Here is a 15,209-nt window from a genome sequence, read left to right as displayed (position 1 = left end):
TGTTCAAAAAGTTCTTTCACTTTCATCAGAAGTTGTTTCAACTCACTACTACTTTCTGTCAGTAAGATGATGTCATCTGCAGATCTTAAGTTATTGATATTTCTGCCACCAATGTTCACTCCTCCTTCCTCTGAGTCTAGGCAAGTTTTTCATATGATATATTCTGCATGTAGATTAAACAAATAGGGAGATAAAATGCACCCTTTGCCTCTAAAAGTCATTCTGTCTCTCCATATTCTGTCCTGACGGTGGCTTTCTGACCACAGTTTACGCATTAGGGCGATCAAGTGTTGAGGGACACCCATTTCTCTCAGAGCAACCCAGAGCTTTTCATGATCCAGGCAAAGGCTTTACTGTAGTCTGTAAAGCATCAACTAACTTTCTGCTGACATTCCTTGAAGCTCCAGTATGCAATGAATATTTGTAAGGAGATCTTGAGTGCCCCTTCCTTTTCTGAGTTCAGCTTGAACATCTGGTATTTCTTGCTCCATGTATGATAGAAGAAGCCTTTGTTCCATCACCTTGAGGATCACTTTATTTGCGTGGGAAATTAAAGTAAGGATCCTATAGTTATTGCACTCCTAGACTGTTTTTTTTTGTTAATCCTAACCCAAGAATATTTTTCCATTGATTTTTAGAGAGAGTCTGGAAGGAAAGGAGTGAGAGAGAGGGAAACACAGATTTGTTGCTCCTGCATGACCCCGAACGAGACTGGGGATCAAACCTGCAACCCAGGAACATGCCCTTGACCAGAAATTGAACCTGCAACTCTGTGGACTGTAGGCCGACGCTCTGACTGCTGAGCCAAACCAGCCAGGGCAACATCTCCTTTCTTGAAAATTGGAATGTATATTGAACATTTCCACTCTGTAAGCCATTGTTTTGTTTTCCATATTTGTTGACATATTCTTGTTAGGATTTTGACAGATTCAGTCTCTATGGCTTGAAATAATGTATTACTACTCACCAACAAAAAACCTACTGATACATGCAAACAACTTGGAATGAATATCATTAAGGTGAATGAAAAAGGCCAACAGCAAAATGTTACATACCATTATGTATGTGTGTGTGTGTGTGTGTGTGTGTGTGTAGATATATATATCTACATACAATATAAGACATTCTTGAAAAGACAAAACTATAGCAATGGAGAGTAGATCAGTGTTGCCAGGGTGTAAGGGTTGGGAGACTGTGACTATACTGAGAGGTAACATAAGAGAATTTGGGGAATTGTTCTGTATGCTAATTGTGGCAGTGGTTACATGAATTTATATATGTGCTAAAATTCACAGAACTAGAAAAGAAAAAGTTAATCTTACTGTATAATAATTTTAAAAAATATATTTAAAAAATGAGGTACCAATGCCACACTTGGGAAACATCCAGAAGTCAGCTAGATAGAAGTTAAGAGAGTAGTCTGGATAACTACAATAGATTATGAAATCATTGGTCCCTGGTAGTATAATAAATGAAATCACCCCTGGATAGTATTTAAAGTGAGAAAATAACCGAGAACAGATCCCAAGAAAATATCAGCATTTAAAGACTGAGAAGAAGATAAAACTCCTACAGAAGAAAATATTAAGAAATAGTAATTTGAGAAGTAAATTAACAAAGAGAATATGGTATTACAGAAGTCAAGGAAGAAATCTGAAGTAGCAGCTCATGAGATCAAATGTCACAGAAAGGTCTTGTAAGTTGAAGATTTAAAATACACTATTATATTCGGCAAGATCGATATTGGTGATTTCTTTTTCAACATGAGTATGTGCTGTGTGCATGAATGGAAAATTAAGTAGCAGACAAACAACCAGAGATAGCAGGTGCTTCATTCATCTGAAATGTGTGGCTATGAAAGGAGACAGAGTGGTGACTACAGAGTAACGTAAGAAACATAAATCTATCTATAGGCTATCAGAGGTACTAGTAAAGAGAGTTCAGAAAAGAGATGAAACAACTGACGGACGAACAAAGGTCCTTCAGTAAACAGACAGTATGGCATGAAAGATATGGAAATGAAAGTATGGGCTCTAAAGTAAGAGTACAGGAATTTAAATGCTTATTCTATCATTTAGTAGCTGTAGAACTTGAACTAGATACTTTAGCTTCTCTATACCTCAGTAAGATGTAAGATGGAAACAGAATGTACCTCACAGCATTGTTGTGATAATTATTATTAGTTAATATAGGTAAAGAACTTAGAATTATACCTGACACACTGTGAGCTCCCAATAAATAAATATTAACAATTATTAGTATTATAATCATCAAATTGGATGGAATGGGAAAGATTACTTTTGTACAGAGGAAGTTACAGCCTTCTCTGACACTGGAGAAAACAAAGATTGGGTGCCATGATGGATAAATTTGTAAGTATGGAGGCAGAAGATCTGAGGAAATGTGAGACTCTTAAGTTTCATTTTCTCTGTAAAGTAATGACTATCTTTAGAAAGAGGGATGAAGGACAAAATAATTGAGGAAAATTCCCACTGTGGGCATTAGGAGAGGCTGTTGACCATAAAGATATAAAAGAACTATTGAGTAGGACTGACAGCTTGGCAGAAATCAGGGACCATAAACTGATCTGACTTTAATCATCAGGGCTTCAATTTTCTCCAGTACTGTTCAGAAGTTTGAGTGTAAAAATAGTCACAAGCTAAGTTAGATGTAATAAGGAGGAATATACCAACTCAGTAAGAAGAGCTCCCCAGGGAGGACAGGCTAGTCAATTATACTTATTCATCTAAGTGAGTGAATTTAATTTTCATGTTATTCCAATGAGTTTATCGGCATCCCATTTGGAAACCATACAAATGTTCATCAATTGATGTATAAATTAAAAAATTATAGTACAACCGTACAATAAACTATGACTCACGGATTTTAAAAGAAAATACTACTGACACACATCAGCCTACAAAATTATATACTGCATGATTGATAATTTTATATAAAATTCCAGAAAAGATAAAACTATAGTACAGGAAACAGATCAGTGGCATATGGCTGGTGGTAGACAGACAGTAAGTTTAGTTAATATCTACCACCACATATAATAACAAATTTTATTCTTGATGAGATGAGGAAACTTTTAAGAGATGATGAAATAGTGCTATACCACAATTGTGGCAGTGGTTAAATGACATTTGTCAATACTCATTGAGATCTCACTTAACAGTGATAAATTTCATTATATTACATTATATCTTAATAAAACCAATTTATAAAAAAAGTTTTCTTTTGAAGACTTGGGTATATTCTACTATCAACTGCTATAGACAACATTTAAAAGTTTAAAAGTAGCCCTTTCACCTAGCCTAGTCTTCTGTCCCTACAGGTAGTCTCTAAAATTAAAGGCAAAGGGAGTGTGGAAGGCAGAACTTTAAGAAGATTCCCAAGGTTTCTTGCCATCCCTCCCCATCCACCAGGTTTACAAACCTTACATAAACCCTAGGAGTGTATGTATAATGGATTTTACCCACATAAATTAGGCAATGTTAAACAGGATGACTGACATTAAAACAGGGAGATTATCCAGTGAGCCTGACCAAATCACATGAAGCCTTTAAAAGCAGAGTTTTCTCTTGCTGGTTGTAGAAGTAGCAGTCAGGAGTTTGAAACATGAGTGAGGTTTCATGCAGACAAAAAAGATATTTGATGCAGAGGTTCTAATCTATCTAGCTAGTAGAAGTTCTCTTAAGGAGCAAAAGCAGTACTTGAAGAAATATTATCTGAGAATATCCAGAATTGAATATAAGTATACTCAGATTGAAAACATCCAGTTAGAACCTGAGTTAGGTTAATGAAAAAAACAATTAATAAATATTCAAGTGAAATCTCAGAATATCAAGAATAGAAAAATAGTCCTAAAAGATATCAGAGAGAAAAAAATAATCCCCTAAAAAGGAACATGAACCAGAACATGATCATATGTCTCATTATCAACAATGAAAGAAAGACAGTAAGCCAGTATCTTCAAAGTGGTATGGAAAATAATTTCAAACTTAGATTTCTTTATCCAGCCCCATTAGCATTCAAGACTTTTGACTGTGGTCATGATCAGATCTACCTTCCTACCTTGAACAACTAAAAGTCTGGACAAAATAAATGAAACCGGTTTATCAAACACTCAACAACAGACAGCACAAGACAAGTAACAAGTTAGATAAGCCTAACAACTGCCCAATTTATTGCCTGGCAAGATTTTCTAGGCTGCAGCACAGGTCCCCAGACAGAGTTTAGCAGTTTCCCTGAGTTAAGGAAACTGCAGTCAGAGTGAGGGAAGTTGAAGATCACTAACATTTGGAGGATGGAGTACCAAAGAACAGGGATCTGAACAGAAATGAATAGTGAAGATTTGTGGAGGGTTTCCTCTGAGTTTCCTGCTAAGTGACAATTAGCCTAATGTCAACAATATCTCAGGCTCACTTAGGGCTGGGAATATTTTATTCTTCCAACAGCCAGAGTGGAAAGACGTCCAAATGACAGGGCACTGAGTACTCAGGAGTACTGCCTCAGCAACGGACCAAATCAGTTCTAGACTGAAGGTTGTTCTGGACCTGCCCAGCAAAGCTTAGAAGCAAGCCTTGAGAGCCTCAAACTATTTCCATGTAACTTAATTGCATTCCAGGATAAAACCTCAATATATTAAAGATAAAATACACAATGCCTAGTGTCCAATTACAAATTATCAGGTATATAAAGAAGCAGAAAAAGATGATTCAAATGAAGAGAAAAATCAGTCAACAAACAGACTCAGAAATGATACAGATAACAGGATTAGTACACAAGGTCATTAAAACAGCTCTCATAATTATATTCCATATGTTCAAAAAGGCAGAGAAAAGCGTAGCTATTAAAAAGAGAGACATGAAAAGTGTAAAAATTAACTAAATACATTGTGAGATAAAATATTCAGTATCTGAGATAAAAATATTTATTTATTTATTTATTTATTTATTTATTTATTTATTTTTTAATCCTCACCCGAGGACATTTTTCGATATTTTGTTCAGATAGAGTGAGAGAGAGAGAGAGAGAGAGAAACATCGACGTGAAAGCGACACATCGAGTGGTTGCCACCCACACGACCCAACCAGGGCCGGGGACAAACTGCAACCAAGGTACATGCCCTTAGCGGGAACCGAACCTGGGTCTCTCCGGACCGTAGGCCGACGCTCTAACCGCTGAGCCAAACCGGCCAGGGCTGAGATAAAAATATTTAATAGTTGGATGGAATTAACAGATTACACAAAGTGGAAGAAAAATTAATGCACTACAAGATATAGTAATAGAAGCTATCCAAAATAAAACATAAGAAAGAGTGAAAACAATTGAACAGAACATAGTTGTTGAGAGAACATCACATGGTGTAATATATGGGCACTGAGAATCCTAGAAGAAAAAAGAGAGAGAACAAAAAAAAAATTTTTTGAAGAAATAATTACTGAAAATTTTCCAAATTTGATAAAAAGTATAAACCTTTAAGATCCAGGAAGTTCCATGAACCCCAACAAAATAAACATGAAGTGTACACCAATATACAGCACACCAAATTGCTTCCAGTGATAAAGAAAGAATGTTTAAAGCTATCAGAGAAAAAACATTACATATAGAGAAAAAGATAAGAATGACAGCAGACTTCTTGTCAGAAGCAGACACATCAGGCGATAAGTGGAGAGATACTTTTAAAGTACCGAAAGAAAAAAAACTTTCAAACTATAATACTATGTCCAACAAAAAATATTTTTCAAAAAGGCAGCAAAATACTTTTTCAGACACACAAATGCTGAGTAAATTCACCAGCAGACCACCACTACAAATTATCATTTAACTTTTTTTTCTTTTATTGATTTTGGAGAGAAACATTGAGGAGAGAACATTGATTGGCTGCCTCCCGCATGCCAACCCGGGCATGTGTCCTGACCAGAAATCGAATTGGCTACCTCTTGATGCACGGGTTGACGCTCAACCACTGAGCCACATGGGCCAGACTACAAATTATCATTTGATAATAAAGACAAAACAAGGACATTTCCCAACAAATCTTGGAAAGTTTCTCTCCAAAGAGGATTACCAGAAGGTATTCTCCAGCATAAAGAAAAATAAACTGAGTGGAGAATAGTAGGATGTAAGAGACAATACTAAGGAAAGAAATCCGTAAATCTTGATAATTCTAAATATTGTTTTAAAATATTTTAAATTGGAATGTATAATTAAAATTCCAGATACTATCAACATGGGAGGAATGGAGCAAGAAAAAATGTGGGAGGTTCTCTTCCACCATCTACAGGAAGTATACAAATACAGATTAATTCCAGACATTAGAGAAACATATTATTTGTTGAAAGGGTAACCATTAAAAAATCTAGCTATCTTTTTATGACATATTTTAAAAATATATATCCTAAATTGGAATAATTGCATTAACTCACAAAGATACCACTTATGAACTTAGAGTAGATATAAGTCTAATCAAAATATGTTACCATATAATTGACCTATTTCCCTATGTGAACATGATGCTTCATAGGGTACTGAGCTGAGAGAAACAACCTTCAGTTGTTCTGTGGACAAAATGTCAAAAGGCATTTCTGCACCTTTATAAGTCAAACTATTAATGTACTTTTAGTTTCTAATTGGCTTTTGAGTAAATATTTATTTCCCATTTTTCTTTACATTCTCTATTACAAAAGTATTTAAAATCAAGAGCATATGGGGAAATAAAATGAGTAATAATGTATTAACTAATCCATTCAATATAAATACCTGGGTTGCTATACCTACTTCAATTCTTTTTAAAGGAAAGATACAGCTATGAACTTATTTCCAATTAATTAAACCAAGAATAGAATTTTACCCTTGGTATAAAAGATATAGCAGAAGAAGGGTTAAATAAGTTAAGATATATCACAACTTTACACTCTGCAAATGTTCAGAGGAAATGTTTGTAAAAGATAACAGTTCTTTTCATTTATACCTACCTTATTTCAGACCATCACTTTGAATACTAACATGTTCAGAAACCTCAAAATAAAAAAATCATACCATATGTCCTTCGGCTCGAGCTTTATTCTGCCTGGCTTCCCATTTTCGCTGTAGGAACTCTTCTACTTGTTTAGCTCTTTCCATTGCTAGCTGCCCCCTTTGCCTGAATAATGCAGACAAATGGCAAAGTCAGAAATTCGGAACATTAAATATTCCATAAAGTTAAAATTATTCTAAATATTTTCTTTGTATATGAAGAAAGGCTGATATGAAATAAAACCTTCCTCTGTAATGATGAAATACCTACATATATATTAGTAACTACTATTTAAATCAAATTATTGTTCTAAATAGAAGTAAAATCTATACTGCTCCTTAACAAGGTTACTCTTACATTTATTAAATCTATTCTACTTATAGACATATAAATTATTTTAGACTATACTTAATTACAGAAGAATTTCAATAGCTTCCAAGTAGTTAAGCTTATTTCAAAACTCAGTATAAAATATATCTAAGATCTTTCTTTAATCAGTATTAAAGTGAAATTAAAGCAGTATAGTAGCAATTTCAAAAATGAAGGAAAAGAATAAAAATTTTATTTGTGTGAAATCTCAAAAATATAGTAAAAAGCAAGGCCTATTTGTTTTAATCTTTTCCAATTTTATTTCTATATCTTTCTCTGACGATTACTGAAGAATGTAAACATGTTGAGTCTAGACTATAAATAACAAATACCAATAACAAACATTTCTTAAACATCAAATATATATATAGTGACTATTACCATGCTAAGATAGGAGACAAATATAAATACAACCCAGCCCCAGTAATCATAGAACTCATATAATATCAACTCCAGTTAATTCTGGAGGAACAAAGATGAACAAGTTATTGCCTATGCTTCTACTTGGATATTGGCTACTAAAGCATACAAAATTCCTACAGCCTTTCTATAGGACCATAACTAAGTCATTCTCTGAAAAATACATGCAATAATGTCTTTTCTGTCTTCCAACAGGTTTGAACACTTTTAATTTTTATGTACCAAATAATCATTTCTTTTACACGTTTTGTTAACTACTAACTGAAACATAAAAATATTTTAGAAAGAAAATCAAGCTGTTGAAACTTAAAATCTGTTCCAGTACAAAATTATGAATGAGCATGCTCTAAAGTTCATTTACCTTATGTGGTGCTTAAAACAGATTCTTGTGAAATTTCCATGATTGGAATTTTCTAGAATTAGATAATCTCTAAAGCTGGTTAAGAGCCTTTTATTATGACTTTCAGATATGTCTAGGTAGCTAAATTTTAATCTAGTCCCACATTACCAAATTCAGAAATACACTCCACTCAAGTCATGATAGTCTGAGATTAAGAATAAAGAAGGAGAAATGTGTTTATGCCTCTGTAGTGCACATGTGCTATCCTCTATCAGTCATACTCTGCACTGTATAGCTCTGAGATTAATAAGGTACATCTGGTCTGGATGCAACATATGTCCTTCATATATCCAGGCAAGGCTGTATCCTGGCTGCTATAGCCCCATTTATATAAAGCTGGGCCTGGAAAGGGCAGACAAAATTTCAGAGGTTATGATGCTCAGACACGTCTACTGAAATTATAGGTCTACTGTTAAAGCTCTTTTGGAAAACTTACATCACCATCTGTAATTAGATAAAATTTCTAATCTCTCTGTTGTGTGTCCTGATTGCATCAACTTCCTTTTTTAATCTTTACAGAAGTAAAATGTGTTTGATTTTCCATCCTAAGATACTATGCCTAGTGTTTGTCAGCCTGAACCTCCAATTGACATATGTCAATACAACAGTTGCACAGAATTATTTTGCTTAAAATCTGGTCATATGTATTATAGCTTTGATTGATAGACTTTTCACACTGCTTATATTTATATACTACCTGCTGTATTTATTTATATGCTTCACTAAATAGTCTTCTCCTAAACTGACTTAAATAAGCAGGTTTACATAACTGTCTGCTTTCAATCACAAACTCAAAACCTGTAGTGATCTTTGCTTAACACTAATTCTTTTTTCCCTGTAATTTATTAAATACTTATTAAGAGTCAGCAATTTGTCAATATTATGCTTGCCTTTGAAAATATAAAGATGTAAAACAGAGTTCCAGGAATGCAAAGTTGGTTCAACATGCTAAAATCAATCAGAATAATACATCTTATTAATAAAGATTCAATTTATCTTTCTCATGCATTTCTGCTTGCTACTTCATATATACAAAAAAAAAAAAAAGAACCCATACTCATATTTTTATTCCTCTCCAAAATAAAACTGTGCTACACTGTGGGTACAAACTATATGGGTGCTAGGCTCATGGGGATAAAGAGGAAACAGTCAATTTACTTATTAAGAGGTATTCTTTTCATTAAACATTACTAAGAATTCATATGTGCATACTCTATTTTAGACCAATTAAATAGTCTATCTTTTGTGTTTCAAAATTATACCACTTTAAATCAGTAAAACATTAATCTACATTAATAATAAAGGAATGAGAATATAAACCTATATAAGCTACAAATATATAGTAAGAAATTAAGAATTTGGAAAGTAAAATACAGACATTAAAATAGGCTAAAATTATTCTAAAACAAACTTCTTTTTTCATCTTGTCACAAGAAAAAAAAAAGGAGTAAGTTATTTTCTCTCCTTTTCTTTTTTTATTATTATTATTTTTTTTTATCCTCACCCGAGGACATTTTTCCATTTTTTGTTCAGGTAGAGTGGGAGGCAGAGAGAGGAACAGAGAGAGAGAAACATCGATGTGAAAGGAACACATCGAGTGGCTGCCACCCACACGACCGACCAGGGCCGGGGACAAACTGCAACCGAGGTACATGCCTAGCGGGAACCGAACCCGGGTCTCTCGGGACCACAGGCCGACGCTCTAACCGCTGAGCCAAACCGGCCAGGGTTTTTCTCCTTTTCTTATTACAAATACATGAATCAATGGCAAGATCTGGGTAAGGTACCTAATATCCATGGCTCAAATTCTTTTCTGAGAAAAATTTAAAATTTTTGAAGGCTGACTAAAAATGTATTGTTTTATGAGATAAAGACAACATAAAAATAGGCAGAAATCTAGGTAGCAGAAATAATGGGAAATGAAAAATGAGTCAATATGGTTTAAGACAGAGGAACTAGGGTAGTATAGGGTTAATAAGATGAAAAGAAGGATATAGAGTTTATTCATTAAGCTTCCTCCTCTGTTTAAGTGGCATAATGTCTACCTGATAAAATAGAACTGTAGTCAGCTTTACTCAAATTAAATAAAGCAATACAGAGGAAAAGACTTGGAAAAGTAAAAGCACTGTAAAACACAAGTTAAGAGGTACCCAATATAATAGTTTTCTTACTAATGGTCTTACATGGCTGAGTTTCCAATATTAAAATGCTAACAATGTAAGTTGATCAGATGTAACAAATGTACCACTCCGGTGGGGATGTTGATAATGGGGAAGGCTATGTGGACAGGGATAATATATGGGAAAGCTCTGAATCTTCTCCCTCAAGTCTGCTGTGAACCTAAACCTGTTCGAAAAGATAGTCTTAAAAAAAAAAAAAAAAAGCTAATTGAAGAAGTGTTTAGAAATTGATATAAGCATTAAGTTGAACCGGCCAAAGTTACTGTTAAGGGAAGAGCAAAAAGAATTCCATAAATAAGGAATGGTATTTATGGGCGATCTGAACTAAAAGAAAAAAAGAATGTGAAGTCTTAGATGACTAGATGTGTTTGCTGATTCCGTTAGAATCAGGGAAAAGAACTGATGAGGAGTGACAGTGACATACAGATTACAGTCATCCTTTGGTTTCCATGGGAGATTGGTTCCAGACCTCTCCCTTCCCTGCAGGTACTGAAATCCCCAGATGCTTAAATCCCTTATATCAAATGGTGTGAAACAATGCACAAAGCCAGCCCTATGCATATGTGAATTCCCAACCACAGATGGAAAAATACTGTTTTTGATCAAAGGTTGGGTGAATGTACAGTTGCAAAACCTGGGGATGCAGAGGGCCAACTTGTAAATGCATTGAAAAAAATCCCATGTTTAAGTGGACCTGCACAGTTCAAACCTGTGTTGTTTAAGGATCAACTGTTTACTAATAGTATCTCAAGAAGCTGAGAAATGTTTATAACAATGTTTACGGAGCTGAAGTCTCCAGCCAGATAGACTTGGTTTAAATGCCAACTGACACTTACTAGCTACCTGATTATGCACAAGTTTCAAATCTCTGTAAGTACTAATTCTTCATCTTTAAGATCTAATTCAAAAGGTTGCTGTGATGAGTGAATACAACTTGGTATATAATAATTGTTCCATAAATAATATATATTGTCAAGAATAATGCCAATGCAACAGAAAAAAAAAGTATATGTTTGAGTACAGCTAAGCCCACCAAAGTTGATACAAATAAAATGATAAATAAACCTACAACCAATAATGATTTAAAAAATGAAAAATTAAAATGTTGAAACTATATCTGATGCTAAAAAAAAAAGACTGAATGGAAGGTATGGCATCATGGAAGAGGTAACTGAGATACACAGCCATTTAAGAATATTTGAAACTTTCCCTGGCTGGTTTGGCTCAGTGGTTGGAGTGTCGCCCTGCAGACCAAAGAGTTGAGGGTTCAATTCCAGTAAAGGGCATGTACCTTGGTTGCAGTTCGATCCCTGGCCTTGGTCAGGGTCCTGCAGGAGGCAACCAATCAATGTGTCTCTCTCACATCGATGTTTGTTTCTCGTCTCACTCCTTCCCTTCCTTTCACTCTCGCTCTCTCCCTCCCTCCCACTATCTGAAAAAAAAAAAAAAGAAAGAAAAAATATGCTCAGGTGAGGATTAAAAAAAAAAGAATATCTGACACTCAAGTATAAATATAGGGGTGGGAAAAAGTAGGTTTACAGTTGTTCATATGAAAAAAGGCATGCAAGTTCCGATAATTAACCGTTTCCCAAACTTACAACTGTAAACCTACTTTTGCCCAACCCTGTACATGTAAACATTTCAAGGTTATAACAGGAGATTGATGCAAATGGCCCAATGTAGCCCATTATTTGTCATTATATTTATGTTTTAGAGAAAGAGGAAGGGAGAGAGAAATAGGAACATTAATGTGACAGAGAAACATTGATCGGCTGCCTCCTGCATGCCTGCTACTAGGGATCAAGCACACAAACCGGGCATGTGCCCTGACCAGTAATAGAACTGAGACCTCTCAGGCCATGAGAAGATGCTCAAAACACTGAGCCACACTGGCTAGGCTGTCATTTTATTTTATTTAACTTTTTTTTCTTTATTGATTTTTATTGATAGAGTAAGGGAGATGGAGAGAGAATTAGAAACATCAATGACAGAGAACATCAATTGGCCACCTCCTGCATGCCCCCCCTGGGAATTAGGTCCACAACCTGGGCATGTGCCCTGACCAGGAATCAAACCAATTTCCTCTTGGTGTATGGGTTGGTGCTCAATCAGTGAGCCACACTGGTAGGGCTTATTTTATTTTATTGTTAATCCTCGCCTGATACTTTTCCATTGATTTTTACATAGAGTGGAAGGGAGGGGCAGGGGGAGAGAGAGAGAGGAGGGGAGGGAGAGAGAGAGAGAGAAAGAGAGAGAGAGAGAGACATCGATGTGAGAGAGACACACTGATTAGTTGCCTCCCGCACAACTGCGACCAGGGCCAGGGATTGAACCTGCAACCCAGCTATGTGCCCTACTGGAATCGAATCCATGATCCTTTGGTCCTTGGGCCAATGCTCTAACCACAAAGCAAAAACTGCCAGGGCTATTTGTTATTTTACTGTGAAGAACCAAGAAACATTCTGGAAGATAAACAGCGTAAAAAAGCATAACATAGTTTTCCCTATTTTCTTTACACTATACATACTTATTTTAGGAAGATATGATTAAAAGAAAACAAAACAGCCCTGGCCGGTTTGGCTCAGCGGTTATAGCATTGGCCCCATGGATCAATGAGTCACAGGTTTGATTCCAGTCAAGGGCACATACCTTGGTTGTGGTTCATCCTCAGCCCTGGTGGGGTCGTGCAATAGGCAACCAGTAGATATGCCTCTCTCACATCGATGTTTTTCTTTCTCTCCCTCTCTTTCCCTCCCACTCTATCTGAACAAAAATGGAAAAATATCCTCAGGTGAGGATTTATTTTTTTGTTTTGTCTTGTTTTTATATCTAGAGGGGTTTTATTGTCTTCTATATTAAAAGAAAAAAAAAAACCAAGAACAAAATAAAGCCAAAGCTGTTATACACTAGAACGAGCAATACCACCAGAGGATAAAATCCACACATAAAATTTGCTTGGCCATCTCATTAAAAATATACATTTATATATGAGTCTTTATAGCCTTCCTCTCTCAAAAATGGAGAATCTACAATTAGCTTATCACTTCAGGCTTCTGTATATAACTCATAATGTTAATTTATATTCACCTCAATTATTTACCTCTGCTCAACTACCTTTTAATCATCTCTTCTAATTAGAGGATCATAAAGGTTTTTATTATACTCAAAAATATTCTCCTTAAGATGACAAGGAGAAGGCAATGTACCCTAATTTTCACTAAATGATATTCTGAAAACCAAAATGTTTTATAAAAGAAATAGGAATGTCAAAGAAAACATGTGTGCACACTTAAGAAAAAAGGAACTATATAAATTAAAACTACTCACTGCTACCATATTAAATTAATTCAATGGAAGTAAAGAAAGAATATGATAAACAAGATCATAGCCATAAATCACAAATGAATGTGAAAAGAAAACAAGTCAAAACAACAAAGAGAAAAGTGGAGTTCTAAGTGATGAGGAAAAGAAAGACAAAAAATAGCATGCTTTGTAGTTTTGCATAAAGTGTGATTCCATTTAAATATATTCTGATTTATTTAAAGCAAGTGGATGAAGTGATTACAACCATATGTTAGCTCAAAGTTATCACATGTTCCTTTAAATAGTACATTCAGCCTATAACATATACATAAGCTATAAAAATTAGGCTGAGTTGATGAGCTACATGTTTGCCTAATCAAAGGCCAAATTTGTACCTGAGAAAATTACTGCACTCAGAAGGCAAAAATAGTCAATGAAATCAATGGAGAAAACATTCACAAAGTATAGATACTAAGCTAGACCTGACATAAGACAAAATTACACACAAGGATGAATTTATGAATTATCTTAGTCTAACCTGTTTGCATTGGCTTGTTTAGACACTGCCTCCAATCTCTTTGAAGTTTTTCTAATAGCATCAGCATTAGAGAAATAGTGATGAACTACAGCCCAATTGGGAAATCCTGGATGTACTCCAGGTGACATTCCTTTGTAGGTAAATATGCACAATGACTTTTATTACTTTCTCTGAAGCAAAGCATAAGCAACTTGTACAGAACATAGCCCTACCTTTCTGGAAGCCTTCGGCCATGAATTTGTCCTTTCCATTTAGCTTCATTATCTTCTGCTCTTTGTTGCTGCATTTGATCAAAAATAGCATGATAGTGTTCATATGGTCCTCGAGAAGAAAAAGATGGTGAAGCCGCAGCCCCTCCACTGCCAAAAAAGGTAGCCTAGGAATGAAAATAAAAAGAGCTCTCACATGTTTATTTCATGCCTAAAATGCCTATACTATTCTCAAAAGAAAAAAAATTTCAACACTTGACTTTTAAAAAGCAATTTGAAAATATTAATAAACATATAGCCTAAAGGAAAATGTCTTCCTACTATTTTATAAACATTAACAATAAAAAAGTAGTATACTTTGTTACTAATGATTAAGTATAATTTAACATAACAAAAATATAAAATGTCACTAAATTCATATAAATATGAAAAAAAATCTGGTCTTAATTAACAGGTTTGAAACAAGATTCTAGTATACATTTTATGTGATCCTATTCTATTAAGTTTAAATACGTATAGCTTATAAGTAAAGCAGAGCTTGCTTTTGTAACACTCAAAATTATATTTAACAAAAACATTTGCATATGGTATTTAGCATACCCCAAATTCTTCCATTCAACAAGCAATGAAGATATAAACACCACTGAAACATTCTCTAGGTATAAATAAAAGAAGCAAAACATCATATCCGTCCCTAAACACAAAACTAGAACAACATTTCATGCCTGTGGCAAATGAATGGTATTAGGCACACTCTAAAGCA

The 15,209-nt window shown here is 34.7% G+C and overlaps 1 protein-coding gene across 10 annotated transcripts in view; it reads right to left on the bottom strand.

Annotated features, from left to right (window-relative positions):
* NEK1 (NIMA related kinase 1) overlaps nucleotides 1-15,209 on the bottom strand; it is a 191,234-nt gene that overhangs the window by 96,070 nt on the left and 79,955 nt on the right. For 9 of the 10 annotated variants that reach the window (XR_004956413.1, XR_004956412.1, XR_004956415.1 and 6 more), the window contains 2 exons: nucleotides 14,450-14,613; nucleotides 7,051-7,153 (listed from right to left, as the gene is read on the bottom strand). Coding sequence is in view for 5 of the 10 variants with exons in the window: in XM_036240045.1 (XP_036095938.1) it covers nucleotides 7,051-7,153; nucleotides 14,450-14,613 (267 nt within the window). In the remaining 5 variants the exon portion in view is untranslated. Of the gene's footprint in view, nucleotides 1-7,050; nucleotides 7,154-9,106; nucleotides 9,165-14,449; nucleotides 14,614-15,209 lie in introns of all 10 variants that reach the window. The other variant, XR_004956416.1, reaches the window with a different exon arrangement.

The sequence above is a fragment of the Molossus molossus genome, unplaced genomic scaffold (genome assembly GCF_014108415.1).
Source record: "Molossus molossus isolate mMolMol1 unplaced genomic scaffold, mMolMol1.p scaffold_m16_p_4, whole genome shotgun sequence".
Classification (NCBI taxonomy): Eukaryota; Metazoa; Chordata; class Mammalia; order Chiroptera; family Molossidae; genus Molossus; species Molossus molossus.
This window is presented reverse-complemented; position numbering and strand designations above follow the sequence as displayed.